Below are 20,566 nucleotides of genomic sequence, written 5' to 3'. Positions count from 1 at the left end.
CAGCTATCCCATCAATTGTCCCCCTGCTCCGTCTGTTCGACTTGTATTCCTCCCTGTCTCCCTCCTCCCTCTCGGCGGACTGTCGGACGTTAACAGCCACCGCTCACTTGTCGTCAGCCATGTTGTTGGTGTGACACACAGAGCTGTCAGCAACAGGTTCTCTGAGCAACAACGCTGTGAAACTTGAACATTTCTACAACAAACAGTGCTCTTTCTGGATAATAAACCTCCACGGTGTGTCCGGGAAACCGTCCCGAAGTGGTGGATGATAACTTCGGGCCCCTCAGACGCTCGGAAGTTGATGTTTTTTGGCCGCGGTGAGAGAGGTACGTAAGCGAAACTGCTTATCTAAGCATGAGTGTAAGTTTGATATTGCTATGGTAATGGTTTTATAGATGGCTTTTAGCTTTCACATAAGCTCTACGACTATGTATACGTCCGCCTGTCAATGTTTGTATATATGTTTGATTCAGGCACGGAAAAGAAAAGTGTTTTTGAAGGGAGGGAGATGCTTCTCTGCGGGTCTCGGCTCCCAACAACCTGGGATGGGTGTTTAGGTTAGCTAGCTAAGTTATGATTTCATCAGAAGCTGGTCATGATCCACGTGTGGACACGGGATGTTTATCGGTAACATTACTCCTGTTAGGCGGCCGAATAGGTGGAAAGTGAAGTTGTAAAGGCAGATTTGCAGGAAAGTCTCCTAAATTCCTCTCGCTTCAAACTAGTTATGCAGGTTGCCGCAGGCAGCTCTCAGGCTGGCTGCTGACAAGTGATCAGAGAATGTTACTCTATCAGTGGATCTCACAGACACTCAGGTTAGTTTGACGTTGTGGGTTATGGAAATCTTTGCTCCTGAACTGAGCAGCACTGCTCAGTTATGTCTTTATTTAGAAGTTTGGGCCTATTTTTGTTTGTCCCAGACCGGATCTCTTGTTCAGACATTAGTCCTATGTGACATAATTAGAGCCACCAGTAAAATAAGTATCGCTTCCAACATCACTGACAGCTTATCCACAGTATTCATTTATTTTGCCAGTACTTGAGAACTAATCATTTAAAAATGCAGATTTATTTGTTTGTTTCATTATTTGGATGAACACAAATCACTTTGTATCCTGTCAAGTGCAGCAGCACAAAATCAATGCACTATTAACATCATTAAGTGTGATGTTAATGTCTATTCCAATGCAGATTTGATGGCTGAGCGGCCATTGCCTGATACTGATAAGATGAACTGACTGAGATGTTGAACCTTTGCAGCAAAGCTTTGGACCACAGAGCTTTTTGAGTATTTGTGTGACCATGGAGCAATTTATATCAGAGGATTTGCTTGGAAAAAAAGTTTGGGTGAGGGATGCACAGAGCAGGATAATCACTCAGTATGAAGGGCCTGATGTGAGCTATGTGTTGAAGAGTCTGCCACAGGATGGGGAGTATCAGCTGTTCTGTTTAGAGAAGATGATGCCACCAGTATTCAGGCCAGCAAAATGTCATGAGTGGCTTCAGTGGTGTTAATATGCTTATATTTATGTGAATGTTTGGTTGATAAGTAAGTGTGGTTATGTATCATTTCTCTGACACAGTTTAACACATTCACAGTAATGCACATAGCTTATAGAGAGAATGAAGGCCAGGCAAGCTCCTTTTTTCTGTCACTGCCACTAATGGAACAGGCTCTTTGGTCTAGCCATCTGTCTTTACCTCTTTGTAGTTTTAATGCTGGACATGGGCATCTTTGCTGTCTTCCACATACTGTAATTACGTTATTAAAAGGACATTGCCCTTCAACCGATCGGTCTGGTTTGACCTCCATGTTCGCAAACTTCTGCCAGGGTGAAGCATCCTCAAAGCAAAACAATTAATGCCTGCCAGCTGCAGGAGTGCTGCATAGTTGAACTGCACTTCAGACCTTTCTGCAGAGGGAAAGGTCAGGGTTGCTGCTTATGTTATTAATTATACAATATTAACATCACCGGCATGGTTATCAGAAGCTGAATTGCTGAATCACAGTCGTGCTACTTGAGATCATCACTACTGTTACAAATGTGACCATAAGACTGGACAGGCCTATTATTGGGCATTATTTAGCAGATGTTTGAAGGTTTAACCTCTGACCTCCTCCACCTTAATATCCTCTTCATTAAAACTACAATAAAAATGACAAAGAGAAAACACATACACCAATATACACACAACACTAGAGATATCCTGCTTTAACTCTAGTTCATACTGTAAGATATCAATGTATCAAAGTACTTTCTCCAGTCGTGACATATTTTCCTGATAAATGGGCAAATCAGGGTGGGTCAAAGCAGACTAAAGGAGGGAGAGGCATGCCTTGCCTCTTATGAAAACAAAACTCAGCAGTGCAAACAGTATTAATCAAACTCAATCTGAAACACCCCAAAAGGCTCTTGCAGCACTTTCTGAATGTGTGAACACCAGTGGTGGGTGGTGAGTTGCTGATGAAATATCAAGGCCAGCTGAAGTCTTGGCTCTATGGTGGGAACGAGCTGGAAAGGAATAAAAAAACATAACAACAGAGGAGAGGAGAATGAGCGATGAAGGAGCCGGATAGCCAAAGGAGCATGGGTATTTTTATTGTATACCGAAACAAACACAGACAGAGAGCGAGCAACAGAGTCATCGGGGAGAAAGAGAGTCGTGGATGGAGTTGATGTCATTGGTGTGAGGTCAGCGAGCGAGGCGGCTGAAAATCAATCATTTCATAGAAACACAAACAGCACTTTGTTTCAGAGTGGGGATGAGGACAGGTCACGGTCACACAACTGGTAGAGTATAGATTTTGGGGCAGACATAGATATATAATGGCACATGGAGAGACGGAGAGACAGACAGACTGACAGAGAGAGAGGAAAAAAAAAAACACTGTTATGGAATGAGGAAGTGGACGGATAAAGAGAGGAGGAAAGGTTCATCTGTCCTCAGTTTCAGGACACACTAACATAAGGGACAAACAGACACAGACCGATGCACCCGGAGTGAGAGGAAAGAGTAAGACACGCGTGGTTCAGAGCTGCTCCTATAGCAGCTTAGGTCAGGGACAGACAGGCTATTTATCCAACAGTTTTCTGTGTGTTGTATATACTAAAGGAGAGACAGAAGTGTCCCAGTCTCTCAGCAAGGACCAAAGCAGAACTGAAGCAGGTGAGGTCTGACAGACATAGCCAAGACAAAACCACACTCTGCAGAAGTGTGGTGTTTCTATTGCCACCACACTCCAGTCAAGCATTAATTCGGGTCATGTTGACCTTGAAAAATAGTTCAGTGTAATCATTTTTCAGTCCAAAAACAATTTGCAAGCTGTAGAAGTTTGCAGATTTCCACTGGTTTTAACTTTAACTGCCCAGACCAACAGGCCTCCTTCACAGAAGGTATTTGACTTGACAGAGCAAGAAGACCACAGGTGTAATTCATTATGTAATCAGGGCTGCAATCTGTTTGGTTTTAATAGCTTCAGAGTCATGCCACTGTGTATGCTGGCTCACTGAGGAGACTTCATATGTAAAGGTAAAGGGAACAGAGTCCTCATTAACAGTCTTAATTACTGCAATGGCCAATGTAGGCCTTGATTTGCTGTGTCAGGCAGGCATATCTAAGTGTGCTCTTAGACCCCGTTTACACTTAGGGAAAATGCATATGTTTTCATGCGGTTTGGCCTCTCGTTTCCACACAAACAGAGTTTTTTTTCACGTTTTAGGTTCCGAAACATCACAACGTCATGTGAGCGACCTATGTTTACACTCGCGCCCATAGGTTTGATGGCTCTCGACAGCGTATTTATCCGGGTTCATGTAAACTACAACATTTTTGAAAACGATGTTGTGTACACGATATTTTTGAAAGCGGAGGGGCTAAAATAACTGTTTTCCAAAATACCCTGCTACGTGTAAATGTAACCTTAAATTATGCTGCTGAGATCTGCAGTGACTCAATCTGCTTGACAACTTTTCCATTTTGAGAACAAATTCATACAGGCTGTTGTGTGTACACACAGACTGAAGTACAGTAAATGCAACCTCTCTCTGTGAATAGTTAGTAGACTGTTGGCTACTCGTCAGTCACTTCTCTGTACAATATCTCCTGCAGCTGGTCTAACAGTCTTTTAGCTGTTCTGTGCACCTTGACCGTAAAGTGCCATTTACACCTGGTATTTTGGACTGTCGGTCATCATCGTCCATAGCGTCCATAATTTCCAACCCTACTGCATAACAACATCTGATCCACAACCCTTTGTATTTACATCTGATATTAATAATCATTCTTAATATCTAAATTCTTTAGGTGTGAGTGTGAGTGTGAATGGTTGTCTGTCTCTATATGTTGCCCTGCAATCAACTGGCGATCGGTTCAGGGTGTACCCCGCCTCTCGCCCGTTGACAGCTGGGATAGGCTCCAGCCCCCCCCCCCCCCCACAACCCTGAAAGGGATAGTCGGTATAGAAGATGAATGAATGAATGAATGAATTATCTAAATTCTGCCCATGTGTGTGATAAGATGCTTAATATGCAAATTAATTAGACGAAGCTGGCTGTCTTGTTAACAAACATGATGCGTCCCAGGTGAAGGAAGCCACAGTCATCATTCATTGTCAAATCACTTTTTGCAAGGGAAGACTCGATACCCACTACTACTATTGTGGCTTTTTTCACTGGCCTTGTTTAAGCTTGCAGGAAGAGGCAGAGTTTGGTGACCTTTCAGCTTGCTTGGTGGATTTTTTTTTTTTTCTGAAGAATGTAGTCATACTGCACAGATTGCATTTACTCCTGGCTGAGATCACATCACAATGTGGTCACAATGCTTTTTGCTTGCATTAACACTGTACAGTAACATGTTTTTTCCTTATCCAGAATCCAGATACAGATGGCGTGTTAATGTCAAATGGAGTATTAGGTTCTATTTTCCCGGAAGTCTTTTCTAATGTCATTAAAACATATTGTACCAGGCAGATGAGGAAGTCGGACAAAAGCACACTGGCTCCCAATAGCAACCAATGAACACCATTTAGTAGACCGATGAGATCTTTGTGAGGCATTGCTAAGTAAACACCACAGAACAAACAAGTATACAGATGCGAACACAGTCACCACTCGGTTGGTTGCCTTCTGCATCATTAAGAATCCATACACTCCCAGACTGGACCAATCAGAGGAATAACAAAATGTCAAGGTATCATTACAGTCGTGATATCTCTTCAGATCTCTGTGATGATCCAGTGTGGTGGGCATTATTGCGACTGTTTGTTTAACTGTTGTTGACAGACAGCTGTTTGTAAGTAAATACTCTTATTTCCACATGCAGGACTGCGACTAATGATTATTGTCATTATCGATGAATCTGCTGATTATTTTAACAATCGATCGATGAGCTGTTTAGTCTAGAAAATGTCAAAAAATTGAAAAAAGTTTCCCAGAGCCCAAAGTGACATAATCAAGTAGATTCTTTTGTCCAACCAACGAAACAATCCCCCCAAAAAAGTATCGAAAGTTAAAGTTAGAAAAATTGCCTAACCCATTTGACGGCCATGCAAAGCTGAATGTAAAAAATAAAAACGCGTTGTCTGTAAATGCATCACTTATACCTCCATCTGTGATGACTGAAACGCTATCAAAACAGTGCATCTGGATTTCACTCTCAGTCGCTCTCCTGCAGCTGTGTATCCATTTTCCAACCTCCTTTTTAGTGATTCGGCATCACAGGAGAAAATTTACAAAATGCAGTTGTGCTTTTGTTGTAGTTTGTTTTGGGGGTAGGCGCAGCCTCCAGAAGGGATTTGCATGAGGTTTGCAAAGCTGAGTCTACCACTGAAGTCAATCACTTGTGCCAGCCAGTAATTCAGTCAGTCAGTTGGTCAAACAGCTGTCCATATCAGACTCCTCTGTCTCTCTGGAAACAGTAAACCTTAAATCTGACAACCCACTGCTATCTTTCTAGCCTGACCAGTACAGAATAGCTGATGCTGTAGTCAGATGTTAGTTTATGGCTCTTGTGCTATTGGCAAATAGGTATGTTGGACAATATGCAAAAACATTGCTCAAAACAGTATTAGAACCAGATAAAGCAGATTGTCTAGCAAACTGCGGTGTTTACAATAAAGTGCAATATGCAAAAATGTATTGTACATGCTGTAGTTTGTCAAAAACTCCACTCTTTACACATCTGTATGATATAATATCTGAGTTGTCAGGTTGCTGTTAAGATTAACAAGTTTATTATTAAACTACAAAAAAGAGTTAATAGTTTACTCTTTGATGACCAAATGTGGTGGATCCTTGTCGAAAATGTGTCTTTATGTATAGTGCATTGTGGTAACATTGTTATTGCAATACAGAGAAGTGCCTTAGGCCAAATAAAGTGATTCTACCAAAGTGAGCTCAGAATAAAGGAGAATAAGGCAGAAACTGGGTGAGAGTCTCTGGGAGAGCGACAGATGGCAGGCAGATTAGTCCTCCCTCGCTGTTCTTTGCCTTTGTCAAAGCATTGACCAGGCCTCTTTATCTCATTCATGTTCTCTTTCACTCAGCTCGTATCAGCTGACAAGTCAGCCATTGGTCATTTGGCTTCCTAAAAATCACTCGTCAATCTGTAATTCTTCTACTGCTCCTGTTCCAACCCCAGTCCTAAACCTCGATTCATGTTTTCTGGGACACCAAAGCTGTCCCTCTGCCAAGATCCACGATCGCTTCCTGTCAACTGACGTTGGACGAGGAAATGCTTGTGTCTGTGGGTTACCGGGCAGGAAGTGTTGTGTAGAAAGATTGGAATTTCTCTCCTCCTTTTCCTCCTCCGACTACATCATGTGAGTCTGACTGGCCGATGGGAGAGAGATAGTCATGGAGGAAGCAGGTGCTCAGCACGTCAGTAAAGCAGTGAATATGAATTCTTCAAATTTAGTCCTCATCGAACATGCGGCCTTCTGTTGACCTGACCTGCACTGCGACCCCCTGAAACAAAAGTTCACGCTGTTCATCCCACAGCGAGAAACTGTTTTATATTTAAACAAGGCAGTTTTGTGGCGGCTGTGTTTCAGGTGGATCCGTGCTGCAGTCACACATGAGACCTAATAATATGCTGGCAAACACAGCGTGATGCAAGTTACTGGTCTTTTGTCAACAAGCAGTCCTCGTATGGTACATTTAGCCTGTGGACACGTAATGGAGTGCATTTACATAGATTTCCCCCCTCCGTCCCAAGCAACATTAAGACAGCTACAGAAAATTTGGTCTAATTCTGTGCAAAAAGTAATTATCAGCAAAGTTCTCAAACTGACTCGCCAGCTGGCACCTTACCACACTGCAACACACCACGCTCTGGATTTGTAGTCGGCTGGTAAAAGTTGTCAAAGAAATGGAAAAACATGGACACACTTATGTCTCCACCTGTGCACTAAATGTATTCACTCAAACCCCCTACATAAAACAGGTTTACGCAACCACAGCTCCATTTCCACTGTGGCTTTGCATGTGCATGACTCAACAAGAATGTGCTTAAAGCATGATGAAACAGACTTTGACAAAGACGTGGTCGTGAGTGACAGAAGACTGGCTGGAAGTCATGGAGACTGCAGAGTTGCTTGCATGACACTGGTTGGTGTGTCCACCACTTTGGTCCAGACTGAAATGTCTCAACAACTGTCAGATGGATTGGGACAAAATTTAATACAGATGTTGTGATTGGATTAATTGCCATGGCATTCGTCAGACACATTCCAGTTCCCCTCAGCATGAATTGTAGTTGCTTTGGTGATCTTTCCATCTAGCGCCATCATCAGGACAAAATGTTCAATGTCCAATATTTTGTTTTTTGACCATATACCTATGAAACTAATGAATTAGCTCAGCCTTGGTGTTACTTTGTGTGTAAAGCTAATCAGCAAATGTTAGCATGTTAGCATACAAAAATAAAATGGTGAACATGGTAAACATTGTAACTGCTTAGCATCATCACGTTAGCATTGGCATTGTGAGCATGTTAACCTGCTGACATTAGTATTTAGCTGAAAGTGTTAGTGTCGTATGTTACAGTATGAAGTTGGAAAGCTCAAAATCTTTATAATGAATGATAATTTAAATAACCCTTTTAAAATCTTTTATTCTTTGAGGCAACCCATGGTACATGAATGCAGGTGACGTTTTATCTCTTGTCACACATGCCTGTAGTAAAAAAAATTTAAAGCAAAATACTGTTGTGAAGTTGTGAAGTAAAAGCACCAGTTCGAGGACACACAGTGTGTTACAGTCTACCAGTTAACAGTTAACCAGCAGAAGATCACTGTGTCTCTCTTGTCCATGATAACCCACTGGCAGTGTTTGCAGTGGGCTAAAGGGTGAACATGAATGCAGCGTCTGAAGAGAATACCATCTGCCCATCAAACAGCTGCATGAAGAACTGATGTCTGCTTAACACCAGGACACTACAGGTCTTTTGTCCAGTCAGTGACCAGCCTCTGTAAGCTGCCACCAGAGCCTCTGGTCCAACACAGCACTTAGCACTGGGTTAACAGTATATGGACAGAGAGTGTAAATGTGCTTTTATAAAGGTTTATCAGTGTAGCTTGTGTGCTGTTGCTGTCTGGCCACTACAGAGTCCGTGTGGATAGTATTGGAACGTGTCCGAGTAGTTTAAAAGCTTTGGAACGTGGCCACACTGAAGAGAACAGGAGGAGCCCTGTTTGACTCTGCTGACTGACCAAAATATCATCCCTCTCCCTCTCCCTCACTCTCTCTTTCTTTCTCTCTCTCTCTCTCTCTCTCTCTCTCTCTCTTTCTCTCTCTCTCTCTCTCTCTCTTTCTCTCTCTCTCTCGCTCCCCCTCTCTCTCGCTCTCCCTGTCTCTCTCTTTCTCTCTCTCTTGCTCTCTCTCTTTCTCTCTCCCTCTCCCCCCTCTCTCCCTCCCTCTCTCTCTCTTTCTCTCTCCCTCCCTCTCTATTTCTCTCTCCCTCCCCTCCCTCTCTCTCTCTCCCCCTCTCTCTTTCTCTCTCTCTCTCTCTCCCCCTCTCTCTTCCTCTTTCCCTCCCCTCCTCTCTCTTTCTCTCCCTCTCTCCCTCTCTCTCTCTCTCTCTCCCTCTCTCTCTCCTCTCAGTAGCACTACTGTCCTGTCTTAGCTGCAGTATTGACTGATGACTGGGCCGTGACTGTGTGTTTTGCAGATGGCTGTGAGCAGTAGCTGAGGACACCACCGGGAGTTCCCCCTCTCTGCAAATATGAATGGTAAGACCGCTGCAGTTTGTGTGTGAGGGGTTGTGTAAAGGAGGGGAGAGGAGGACCAGAAGTGGGCGTATGTGTGTGTGTTGGGTGTAATGTAATAATTTCTCTCTAGTTGTTTCTTATTGTGTTTGAGTGATGTCCTTCTCTGGACCATCTTGCATTCACTCCTATTTAGTTCCATTTTTTCCATATTTTGATACCAGCCTTATTTATAGTGTCGGTCAGAGGACTGAAGTTACAGGAACTGTGAATCTGTTTTGTTATGAAGTCAACTGTCCATGTGGAGCAAACACTAATGTGTAGTAAGCCTTAACTGAGTAAATACCAGTGTTGTTCTGCCATCCTGTCTGAACAAAGTGACATAGCTTCACTGGCAACACTGCGCTTTATTATCATTTTGTCAATATCAGTGCATTCCCATCTCCTGACTGCCACAGAAGCTGGCCTCTGATTGTCTCTCATCTCATTTGCATGTGCGTGCGTGCGTGCGTGCGTGCGTGTGTGCGTGTGCCCGTCTTCCTTCCTGTTTGTTTGTAACTTATGAAATGGTTCCTCACTTTTTTTGTACGCGTGCTTGTGTGTGTGTGTGCTTGTTTACCTACTTACTTAAGATGTAGTTGTTGCCTGTGTGTAAAATACATTTATGTGATTTATTTAAACATTTCAAGGAGCAGGTTTGCTGAGTCAACCCCAGAAATCCCACAAAAGATCAGAGATTAATTTCGCAAAGTGCTTCTGCTTCGTAGAATTCATCTAAAAATGGCTGTGTCCTATGACTGATGCTTCACACTGTCTTTTACATTTCTCTGTCCCTGTCTTCTTTTTCTCCTCAGGTGGTCCAAGCATATGGGCGATCTCTCCAGAGGAGAGGAACAAACATGACCAGAAGTTCGACACCCTCTCCCCATCAATGGGCTATGTTTCGGGTACACACACAAGCAGGCCCTTCATGTCACAGACTGTTGCATCACGCCCACAGTGATTTCCCTGCACATTCATCATGCAAACATGACGTGTCCTTCAACCGCTACTATCTGAATTATCTTTTGCGTTTCTGTTTCTTCCCTTTCTGTAGGGGAGCAGGCAAGGAAGTTTTTCCTTCAGTCAGGCCTGCCTGCCTCAGTGTTGGCTGAGATATGGTAAGAAACACTCACACTTTGGAGTGATGGACATACTCACTGAAATCTGCTTTTCAGTATCTTAGTATTGATGACTCTCTGTTTCCTTCCGTCTCTCAGGGCTCTGGCTGATATGAATAAAGATGGGAAGATGGACAGGTTGGAGTTTTCCATTGCTATGAAGCTCATAAAGCTAAAGCTCCAGGGTACATCGCTTCCCTTAGCACTGCCAATCATCATGAAGCAGCCTCCCGTGCCTGCCCCCACCCTCAATAACCCCACCTCATCTATGGCCAAGCCAGCCTACGGTACGTGCTTAATATTATATACTGTTTGTGAATGTTTATTAGTTAATGTGAAAATATGTCATAGCTTTAAACACAAAAACGACACCAAAGATGTGTATTAAGAGATGTAAGTGTGATTAAAAAAAATGCCTCATTTGGGGATTGTTAACTATTGACAACCTTATTTAAAGTGTGCCTGACTTGATTGTCTCTATATGTGCATAAACTGTGTTCCTGTTGTGTGTGTTTGTGTGTTCCAGGTATGGGTGCTGTCCCTAACATGTCCATGATGCCTGGGACAAACCTTGCCATGTTGACCCCTATCTCCATGGCAACTCCTGGACTCTCACCTCTGACACCAATGGCAGGCCTCACCCCTTTGGTTACTACAACAACAGGCCTGAGCCCTCTAATAGCCTCCACCCCCAACAGGCCCCTGATGCCCACTGTGGGAAACACCACCATGCCAAACGGCACCATGGGAATTCTCCAACCAGTCCCAGCTGGAGCTCTGGCCACTGGTACAGGCGACTTTCATTGCTCCTTTGGGAAGAAAAAGTCATCAAATCTAAATGCATTAATTAGATTATCACTTGCAGGATGATTGTTTTCTCTTTCTTATAGCATGACAGCTGTTGTCTTCCTCTGAGAGTAAATAATGCATATGCTTGCAGCAGAGTGCAGATGATGAAATATTTCTGTAGTTTTGGGAGAAAAAGAGGGAAAATGAAAGAATCTTTGCCTGGTTTTGCACAGTCAGGCCTCTCTGTCTTATCTCCATACAAATAGCCTGCTTGTCCTTGACAAGGTTACAGCAGTGGCTGAATGACAGTATATTACTGAACCACGACAGGACTCCCCTCCCCTTTCTGAAAACTGTAGAAAAGGACAAAGTCTGTATGTTTTGGGGTGGAGGGGCAACATCATGATTTTATGGTTTGTAGCACTGTCATCACAATGTTGCAGAGAAGTACAGGAGAGTATGTAATGGATGTGTATGTATGCTTTATGTTGTCAGGCATACCTTTCTCGGCATCCTCCTACTCCTCTCCACTAGGACTCTCCTCCGGCGCTCCTTCTGGTATGAACAAGGCCTCATCGCTGCTGGACCTGGGATCTATCAGGTAACAAACACACAGAAATTTGGAAGCACTAAGCAATTTCCCCTTTTCACAACCAGTTGCCTCATTTATCTTGTCAGTCTCTTATGAAGTGCAAAAACACGCTGATGTTCCTGAAGTTTAGTGCGTTCAGCCTGCTGTTTGTCTTTCAGCTCCACTTCCTCATCACCCTCTGTGATGTCCCCAATGGTTGCTGGTCCCAGTGACTGGGCTGTACCGTATGCCACCAGGCTCAAATACAGACAGCAGTTCAACAGCTTGGATAAACAGATGACTGGATACCTCACTGGTATGATGTGTTTGTCTATGTGTTTGTATGTGATTGGTGTATAGGTCATAAAAAAACCATACCAAACTATGCGTGAAATGCAGGCGTGGATGTCCATGAACAACAGCCACTGACGATTTCATAACGGTTGTCTCCCTCTTTCTTTCTGTGTGTGTCAAGTCTGTGCTAACTCTAAGGAAGTGGTGGCTTTGGGTGTGTTCAGACACTGGGGCAGTTTCTGCATACACATACACACACACACACACACACACACACACACACACACACATTCAGCCAAGTATTCGTTTGACTTTTCATTCTGTTACTGTAAGCCTTGTTGGACCTGTTCTCTTAAAATAGTCGTGATACAATCAAACAACAATGCACACACACACACACACACACACACACACACACACACACACACACGCACACTTCAGCCAGAGACTTCGCACATTATGTGTGGTCTACAACATTAAATAAATAACAATCCGATTCCAAAAAAAGTTAGGACGCTGTGTGAAACATAAATAAAACAGAATGTGGTAATTTTATAGTCTTTTTCTGGCCAAAGTCAATATATTTAATGTTTGACCTCATCAGCTTCATTGATTTTTAATAAATATCTGCTTATTCTGAATCCGATGCAGCAGCATGTTTCAAACAAGTTGGGACAGGAGCAACATAAGACTGGGAAAGGAGTGGAATGCTCCAAAAACACCTGTTTGGAACATTCCACAGGTAAACAGGTTGACTGGTAACAGGTGATAGTAGCACGATTGGGTATGAAAGGGGCATCCTGGAAAGACTCAGTCACTCACAAGCAAGGATGGAGAGAGGTTCACCACTTTGTGAACACATGATTTCATAAAGGATATTACTACATGGGCTCAGGAACACTTCATAAAACTGTCATTGGTAAAGTTTTGGTTTTTTTTAATATTCATTTACGCTTTACACAGCATCACAGCTCTTTTGGAATCAGGGTTGTACATGAATGTCTCTTTCCAGTTTTTGGAGCTCTAGCCTAAGATTATGGTATACAGCTCCACACACCTTACACATTGTAGACAATAGAGTGTGAACCTGACCCGGCGGGGTTGGCTTTGAACAATAGTTTAAAAATGAGGTATGAGTTTAGGTCTTGGCATGCTGCTTTCCAGTTCTTTTATTGATAATGTAGTGTAAAAATGAAGGACCTACTGTCAGTGTTTGGCTATGTCTGTCCAGTGCTGGGGTTTGTTATTGTGAATCCACCACATTGGCAGTTTCAGGCAGCAAATAGCCTATTCATGTAGCCTAGCTAAGGATGGAGCACAGCCAACAAGATTTGGCAACAGGTGAATTTAAGACTAGACAGTGCAGATGTAATAATGAAGCAGCTGATTGCTTCAGCTTACATTACATGCATCGTGTTCGGGTCGGGCTCGGTTTCTACTCTCTTGGACTCCGGTTGGGTTCGGACAGAAAAATTCCGTCTGCTAAAATGTACAAAATGTCAACAAAACCTGAAGTCAGTCTTGGAAACCAGCTATGGAGATGCACAAGACTGCCCTTTTTGTTTACCTGGCACATTTTAGTTTAATGAACACATCAACGCATACTGTACTATTTGTTACTCTCATACTTCCTCTCCACCACACCCACATTTCTGTTCTATACATGTGTTCTGACGCTTGTTGCTCTTGTTGCCAGGTCAGCAGGTGAGAGGTGCCATGGCAACCACGATGCTGACTCAGACACAGCTGGCTTCCATCTGGTGAGAAGATTTGTGTGTTTGTATTGTATGCCTGTGTGTCTGTACATGTCCTGTGATGCCGCAGTGTTGTGTTCAAGAGCCAAGTCAGGTTTGGCAGCACAAGTCAGAAACTTCATTCCACTGCAGCTGGTATGACAATAGGCCAACTGTTTGTTACGGGATTCGTTTTTTTGCAAAGTGAGGCTGCTCTTACTGTGATTTGTTTGTTTTAACCCCAAAGCTGCTTATTGTATGTAAGAGAACCTGAATAGCTGGATCTTAAGGACTGCTTCAGTATGTTAATATATGATAGTCTAGACATAGATAGCTCCTTGTGTGAACACCAGCAATACACGTGCACCTTTACACAGTATGGAATATAACACAGGCTGTGTTAGGTTGCAACTAATGATTGTTTTCAGTGAATAAAGGTGTACTAATCATATGGTCCCTATAACTGGACATGTACACAAGTAGCTGAGAAGTTTATTAGCTACCCTAACCTATCATATTCAATAGTTAAACTTTGACAAAAACAGCTGATCAGCAGACAGTTATAATCATATTGCAAACTTTGATTCTCTAATGTTGCAAAATATTTTGTAGTTGTTTTAAGGTACCTCCCTATCCTGGATGTAATTCTGCTGTGTTTAAAGGTAATATCATCAGCATGTTTGTACCTCCAATTTGTGCCCGTCCTGCAGGAATTTAGCTGATGTGGATAAGGACGGCAAGCTAAAAGCTGAGGAGTTTATTCTGGCGATGCATCTCGTGGACATGGCAAAGACTGGACAACCGCTGCCGCTAACACTGCCCAGTGAGCTGGTACCACCCTCACACAGGTCAGTGGACGCATCTGACTCAATTTATCCTGTACAGGTGATATATAGTATCAGTGAAAAGCTTAGACAAGCCACATCAAATGTTGCATTGAGCAAAAAAAACGTGTAAACAAAGCAAAATTAGTTTTATATTTTAGATTCTTCAAAGTCGCCACGTTTTGCCTTCATGACAGCTTTGCACACTGTTGGCTATCTCTGAAGCAGCTTCATGAGGTAGTCACCTGGTATCGTTTTCAGATGCCAGGCATGCCTTGTCAAAAGTTAATTAGTGGAATCTCTTGCCTTCTTAATGCATTGGAGACCATCGGTTGGGTTGTGCAGAGGTAGTGTTGGACAGCCCATCATTACTTTAAGAAATGAAGGTCAGTCAATCCGGAATATTTCAAGAACTCTGAATGTATCTTCAAGTGTAGTCACAAAAACCATCAAATGCTATGATGAAAGTGGCTTTCGTGAGGACAGGAAGACCAAGAGTTATCTCTGCTGCAGAGAAGTTCATTACACTTACCACCCTCAGAAATCAGCAATTAACGGCACCTCAGATTAGAGCCCACATTAATGCTTCAGACCCAGTTGAGGTGGTTTGGGATGAGTAGGCCGCAGAGTAACAGAGAAGCAGCATGTTTTGCTTTGGGCACTATATAATTCCATGTCTTCAGTATTAATCTACAATGTACAAAATAATGAAGAAAAGCCATTAAATGAGGTGTGTCCAACCTTTTGACTGGTACTTTAAGTATTTAGATTTACGTGCATACGGTAAACATGGACTACAGTAATGTGAGTGTTTATTTGATATTTTAGTTATGTGAATTGTGCATTGTTGTTGCTGTTCTCCAGGTCTGCAGTGAATGGATCCAGCCCTTCTCCATATGCAGCTCTGACTGATGACTGTGACATAGAACCGCCACAGAAAGCCAAACCCGCATGTCAGTACTCACACTACTCACCTTAAACACAGAGTGTAGCCTTGTTTAGCTGCAGCATTATGTTCTGCCTTGTTCTCTGCATTCTGTATTATATAATGTGGAATCAGTACCATGTAACTGAAGATCAGTCATCGCAGTCAGTGGCTATGAATCATGTCTGTGCAGCTGACATGGCTGTTAGACACTGACAAGTAATCTAATGTAATTTCATAAACACACATATATTGTTGTGACGTACACTTCCAGCAGCCTAAACTGGAGCCAGTCAAGAGCAGTCCAGTGACTCTACATAGTGCAGGGCAGCACACGTTGGTGTTGGATTTGTACACAGTATCGTCTTACACACAGTCACAAGCAAGTGGCAGCAGCTAGAATTAAAGGTTATATCAGGTGTTTTTTAATATTAGGTTCACATCTAAATGCTATTTTAAAACTCCTAAACATCAATTATAATCTTAAAATCATGTCTATCATTATTTCTCAGTGACAGTTAGTTTTAAATGTGTACTTGTTTAATGTATGCACTGCTCATTATTATCCTTTTAAAACACAAAAGTTAATCAGTAATTAGACAAAAAAGTCATCAGTGTTTTCACAGTATTTTCTTAATAGATAAATCTGACCAACATTTTCTTAAAAAGTATATGACGTTTGAAATTAAGATAAGTCCTTGAAGTTCTTTTTTTCATTCAGGCAATGTAAATACTTGGCAGCGCACTCCCAATCAACATAAAAATTTACACCAAGACTGACTTCAAAACTTTTGATTTGTCTGTGTTCAGATTCGTTTGAGGATAGATTCAAAGCTAACCTGGAGCGAGGGAACGCAGAGCTGGAGAAAAGACGATTGGCTCTGCAGGAGGCGGAGAGGAGGGAGCAGGAGCGGCGTGCTCAGAAGGAGAGAGAGGAGCGAGAGAGGAAAGAGAAGGAGGCTCGGGAGGCTGAGGAGAGGAGGAAGAGAGAGGAGGAGAGGAGGCTGGAGAGACAGAGGGAGCTGGAGAGGCAGAGAGAAGAAGAGAGACAGAAGGAGATTGAGAGAAAAGAGGTGAGGATGGAAAATGTGTCTGCATATCTGAATTTTTGCTACAGGAGCAGCAGAGATTTGTGTCTTTACACTTCATTGTCCTGTGTTGGTTATTCCAGGCTGCACAACGGGAGCTTGAGCGCCAGAGGAAGGAGGAGTGGGAGAGGAGGCGGCGAGGAGAACTCCAGATAAAGAGGGAGCAGGAGCAGGATGACATCATCAGACTGAAGGCTAAGAAAAGGAGTCTGGAGATGGAGCTGGAGGCTGTGGTGAGCAGCAAAGAAACAAAATAGTTTATTTCCCTGAAGCATGCACTACATACTGTAGTCATGCACTGTTTGCCTCTGTGCAGCTGGGTGTCATCATCATGCACACATGAAGGAGAGTTAATAAAGTGTCTCTCATTCTCTCTCTCTGTCTCTGTCTCTCTACCTCAGGGTAACAAACACCGTCAGATCTCAGACCGGCTGCGTGACTTTCAAAACAAGAAGAAGCTTCAAAAGACAGAGCTGGATCTGACCAATCAAAGGATAGAGACACGCCAGCAGGACATTAACAACCTGCAGAAACAGCTAGAGGTGTGTGTGTGTGTGTGTGTGTGTGTGTGTGTGTGTGTGTCTGTGTCTGTGTGTCTGTGTGTCTGTGTCTGTGTGTGTGTGAGACCGTTATCCATTGTTATAACAGTTTTGTGTTATCTGTGATTTGTGTGTCTGATCAATATTTTGACTCGTCTCTTGTTGCCTCTGTTGCATTTCTCATTGGTCAGGAGTTTCAAAGGAAGTTGTCCCAGCTGACTCCAGAGCAGAAGAGATTGACTGAGAAACTGAAAAACATGGCTCTGAATAACCTGCCTGGTTAGTATTGATGGAAGAATTGACACAGCTCAGGAACAACAACATATTATGGATGGAGAAATAGACTATTGGATGGATGCTTGATAAAAGAACACAGCGCATTGATGAACAAATTGAGTAGTTAACAGTAAAACTCAAACACAGTAAATTCAGAATCTGTACTGTGTATTAACAGAGAAATGGAAATACTAACTAAACGAAAAGCATAAAAGTGTCCTTATTACTAATGCATGCTGTCTGTGCAAAACAGTGTTAGAAATATATAAATGAGAATGTAATTATACACATTTTCACTTTGTAAACTTTCTTCCGGTTGTCTTAGTGCTCTTGGGAAGATTTCAGCTTGTTAACTGTATTTCATCTGTTTGTAGTGTCGACCATGTCCACCCTGAAGGTGGGCGTCACAGAGAAAAAAGGGACATGTATGAAACTGCGAGAGCAGCTGGAAGCTCTGGAGAAGGAGACGGCTGCCAAACTGGCTGACATGGACCAGTACAACAAGGATATGCAGGTCAGAACTGAATACAACAGTAATACCAGTAGAATAGCTTCACATGGCATCAGTTCAACAGTTGAACGTTCAGATTGAGCCTGTTTTGATCCAGGAATAACATGACTCAGTGAAACTTGCAGAAACCACTCTCTCTTTCATTACATTGGGAGCTGCCCAGTAAATCCACTATCTCTCTTAAGTTTTGACTTGAGTGGTTTGCAGAGGAGCACTGTCAGTAGTTGTGAGAGATGGACTTTAAGTCATTTACTTTGTTCAACCTGATTGTTCCAGCCAGTTTAGAGATTCCCCAAATCCACCTCTCTGCTGGTTCCTGCTGCCTTACACCTCTATATTAGCAGGTGTTTATTCAGCCTTTAGCTTGTTTGCTCAATCATTGTCATCTCTAGCAGCCCGACTTATTCTTTGGTACTCTTAAATAGGATAAATTAGTTCATTAAAACTATCATGCAAGACATGAACGTGGGATTTTTAAGTGACATAAAATGAACAAGGAGTGGGAGAAAAGTGAAGCTTTAATGCAGAGGTGGATGTATTTTTGCATCTTTATCCTGTTGCTTTCCTTACGAACTACAATGATCACATCTTTATATCTGGTTTGCCTAATAATTTTACAGTAATTATATCTAACAGGTTTGTGTTTTACATAAAGTTTTTGGAGTGCACACTGCCTGTTTATGTGTTTTACTTAAGACTGCAGCTTGGCCCTTGACGCCTGTTTTCTCTCCTCTGATCATTCCTGTCCATCATAACCTTCTTTATTGCCTTCTGATACTGATTTCATTCCTTTATCGTCTTTAATTTTTATTGCTCTCTTCTGCACGTCTCTTCCCTTCTTCTCTTTTGGAAATGATCTTTTCTTTTTTCCCTTGCTCGATTTCTTTCCTCTTTTCTCTCCTCTGTTCTTCTTTCCTTTCTCTTCCCTCTCACCCATCTCTTATCCCTTGTCCCCAACTTTACAGTATATGGGTGCTGAGGACTCTATGCTTCAGGCTGTGTTCAGTCTGCTGGCCTGCCTCCGTAACCTCTTCTACCTACTAAAGGTTTTTGCTTTAGGTCTCTTAGTTGTTCTTGTCTTTTTTGTCTTTTACATCCTCTGCTCTTTTCTGTTGGTCATTATTCTGCTTATATTTCTCCATCACATCTTGTGCCTGTGCTGTTTTATCTTCTCACCTCCTACAAGTTGTTCATTGTTAAGGCACTTGTGTGCATGCTCGGTGTTTGTGCATGATGCGTGTCTTTTCAGAGCTTTGTCAGCCCATTATGTCTATCTAGTTAACTCATTCTTTAATTCAGTCATATATCATTCATTCTGCTGATGAAGGTATGTTTTTGTGTGTGTGTGTGTGTGTGTGTGTGTGTGTGTGTGTGTGTGTGTGTGTGTGTGTTTGTGTGTGTGTGTGTTGGTGCACATCAGGAACTGAGAGAAAGCCAGAGAAAACAGCAGGCAGCACTAGAGAAACTACGGAGCATCAAAGAGGACAAACGGCGTGAGCTGATTCAAAGGAAGGGGCAGGAAGAGGAGAAGAGGAGGAGGGAAGAGGAGAGGAAACGACAGGAGGAGGAGAGGAGACGGAGGGAGGAGGAGGAAGCTCAGAGGTATTTTGCTTTCATGCAAATTTATTTTCAGATTTAAGTCTCGTGTAAAAGCAAAAAATTTGATTTCTCAACCTGCTCTAAAAACTTGCATTCAGACTTAAATTTCAAAAAGTCTTTTTCATCTTGAAATACAAACTTTTAAAATAATGTTTGCTTCCTACTCACAAGGCGTATTAAGATGGAAAAAGAGCGTCAGTGGCAGGAGAAGCTTAAGAGGGATGAAGAGGAGCGTCAGAGGAAACTACAGGAGGAGAGAGAGGCCAAAAAGAGGGAGGAGGAGGAGAAAGAGAGACAAGCTCTCATCCAGGCTGCCAAGGAGGAAGCTGAACGAGAGCTCAGAGCAAAGGAGGAGGCAGAGCGGAAGAAAAGAGAGGCAGAGGAGAGGAAGAGAAGAGAAGAGGAGGAGAGGCAGAAGCAAGCCGAGAGACGGAGGCAGGAGGAGGAGAGGAGAAAGCTAGAGCAGGAGAGGAGGCAACTAGAGGAAGAGAGAAGGAAACTGGAGGAAGAGAGGAGGAAAGAGGAGAAAAGACGGAAAGAAGAGGAGGAGCGACGCAGGAGGGAGGAAGAGAGGAAGAGGCTGGAAGAGGAGCGGAGAGAGGAGGAGCGTAGAAGAGAGAGGGAGGAGGAGGAGAGGAGGAGACAGAGGGCAGCCGAGGCTGCCGTCCGAGATGCAGAGGAGAGGAGAAAGCGAGAGGAGGAGGAGAGAAGGAAGAGAGAGGAGGAGGAGAGGAGAAAGAGGGATGAGGAGAGGAGGAAGCTTCAGCAACAGCAGGAGGAGGAGAGGAGGAAGAGGGAGGGTGAAAGGAAGAGGGCGGAAGAGGAGAGGAAGAGAAAGGAGGAGGAAGAGGAGAGGAGGAAAGCTGAGGAGGAGAGAAAGAGGAAGGAGGAGGCATCTCGTCAGCAGCAGCAGCAGCAGCAGCCAAGTGGAGCGAAGGTGGATATTCAGGAGAAACTGACAGCTCTGCTGAGAGGACTGGAGGAGAGGAAAGGTGAGGTGCGCACGCACACACACACACACACACACACACACACACACACACACACACACT

General features: G+C 43.2%; 1 protein-coding gene across 4 annotated transcripts in view; it reads left to right on the top strand.

Annotated features, from left to right (window-relative positions):
* The first annotated feature begins 84 nt into the window (after positions 1-84).
* itsn2b (intersectin 2b) overlaps positions 85-20,566 on the top strand; it is a 33,491-nt gene continuing 13,009 nt past the window's right edge. For 2 of the 4 annotated variants that reach the window (XM_076726502.1, XM_076726492.1), the window contains exons 1-19: positions 188-326; positions 9,169-9,229; positions 10,060-10,152; positions 10,302-10,365; positions 10,465-10,652; positions 10,892-11,152; positions 11,650-11,755; positions 11,905-12,041; positions 13,716-13,779; positions 14,463-14,600; positions 15,441-15,529; positions 16,312-16,574; positions 16,673-16,822; positions 16,991-17,131; positions 17,320-17,407; positions 17,779-17,918; positions 18,881-18,961; positions 19,336-19,517; positions 19,686-20,506. In XM_076726502.1, coding sequence (XP_076582617.1) covers positions 9,223-9,229; positions 10,060-10,152; positions 10,302-10,365; positions 10,465-10,652; positions 10,892-11,152; positions 11,650-11,755; positions 11,905-12,041; positions 13,716-13,779; positions 14,463-14,600; positions 15,441-15,529; positions 16,312-16,574; positions 16,673-16,822; positions 16,991-17,131; positions 17,320-17,407; positions 17,779-17,918; positions 18,881-18,961; positions 19,336-19,517; positions 19,686-20,506 — 3,013 coding nt within the window. In that variant the 5' untranslated portion in view covers positions 188-326; positions 9,169-9,222. Of the gene's footprint in view, positions 327-9,168; positions 9,230-10,059; positions 10,153-10,301; positions 10,366-10,464; positions 10,653-10,891; positions 11,153-11,649; positions 11,756-11,904; positions 12,042-13,715; positions 13,780-14,462; positions 14,601-15,440; positions 15,530-16,311; positions 16,575-16,672; positions 16,823-16,990; positions 17,132-17,319; positions 17,408-17,778; positions 17,919-18,880; positions 18,962-19,335; positions 19,518-19,685; positions 20,507-20,566 lie in introns of all 4 variants that reach the window. The other 2 variants (XM_076726520.1, XM_076726511.1) reach the window with 1 other exon arrangement.

Source organism: Chaetodon auriga, chromosome 1 (genome assembly GCF_051107435.1).
Source record: "Chaetodon auriga isolate fChaAug3 chromosome 1, fChaAug3.hap1, whole genome shotgun sequence".
Classification (NCBI taxonomy): domain Eukaryota; kingdom Metazoa; phylum Chordata; class Actinopteri; order Chaetodontiformes; family Chaetodontidae; genus Chaetodon; species Chaetodon auriga.
Note: the sequence above shows the minus strand (reverse complement) of the source record. Positions and strands in the feature narration are given on the sequence as shown.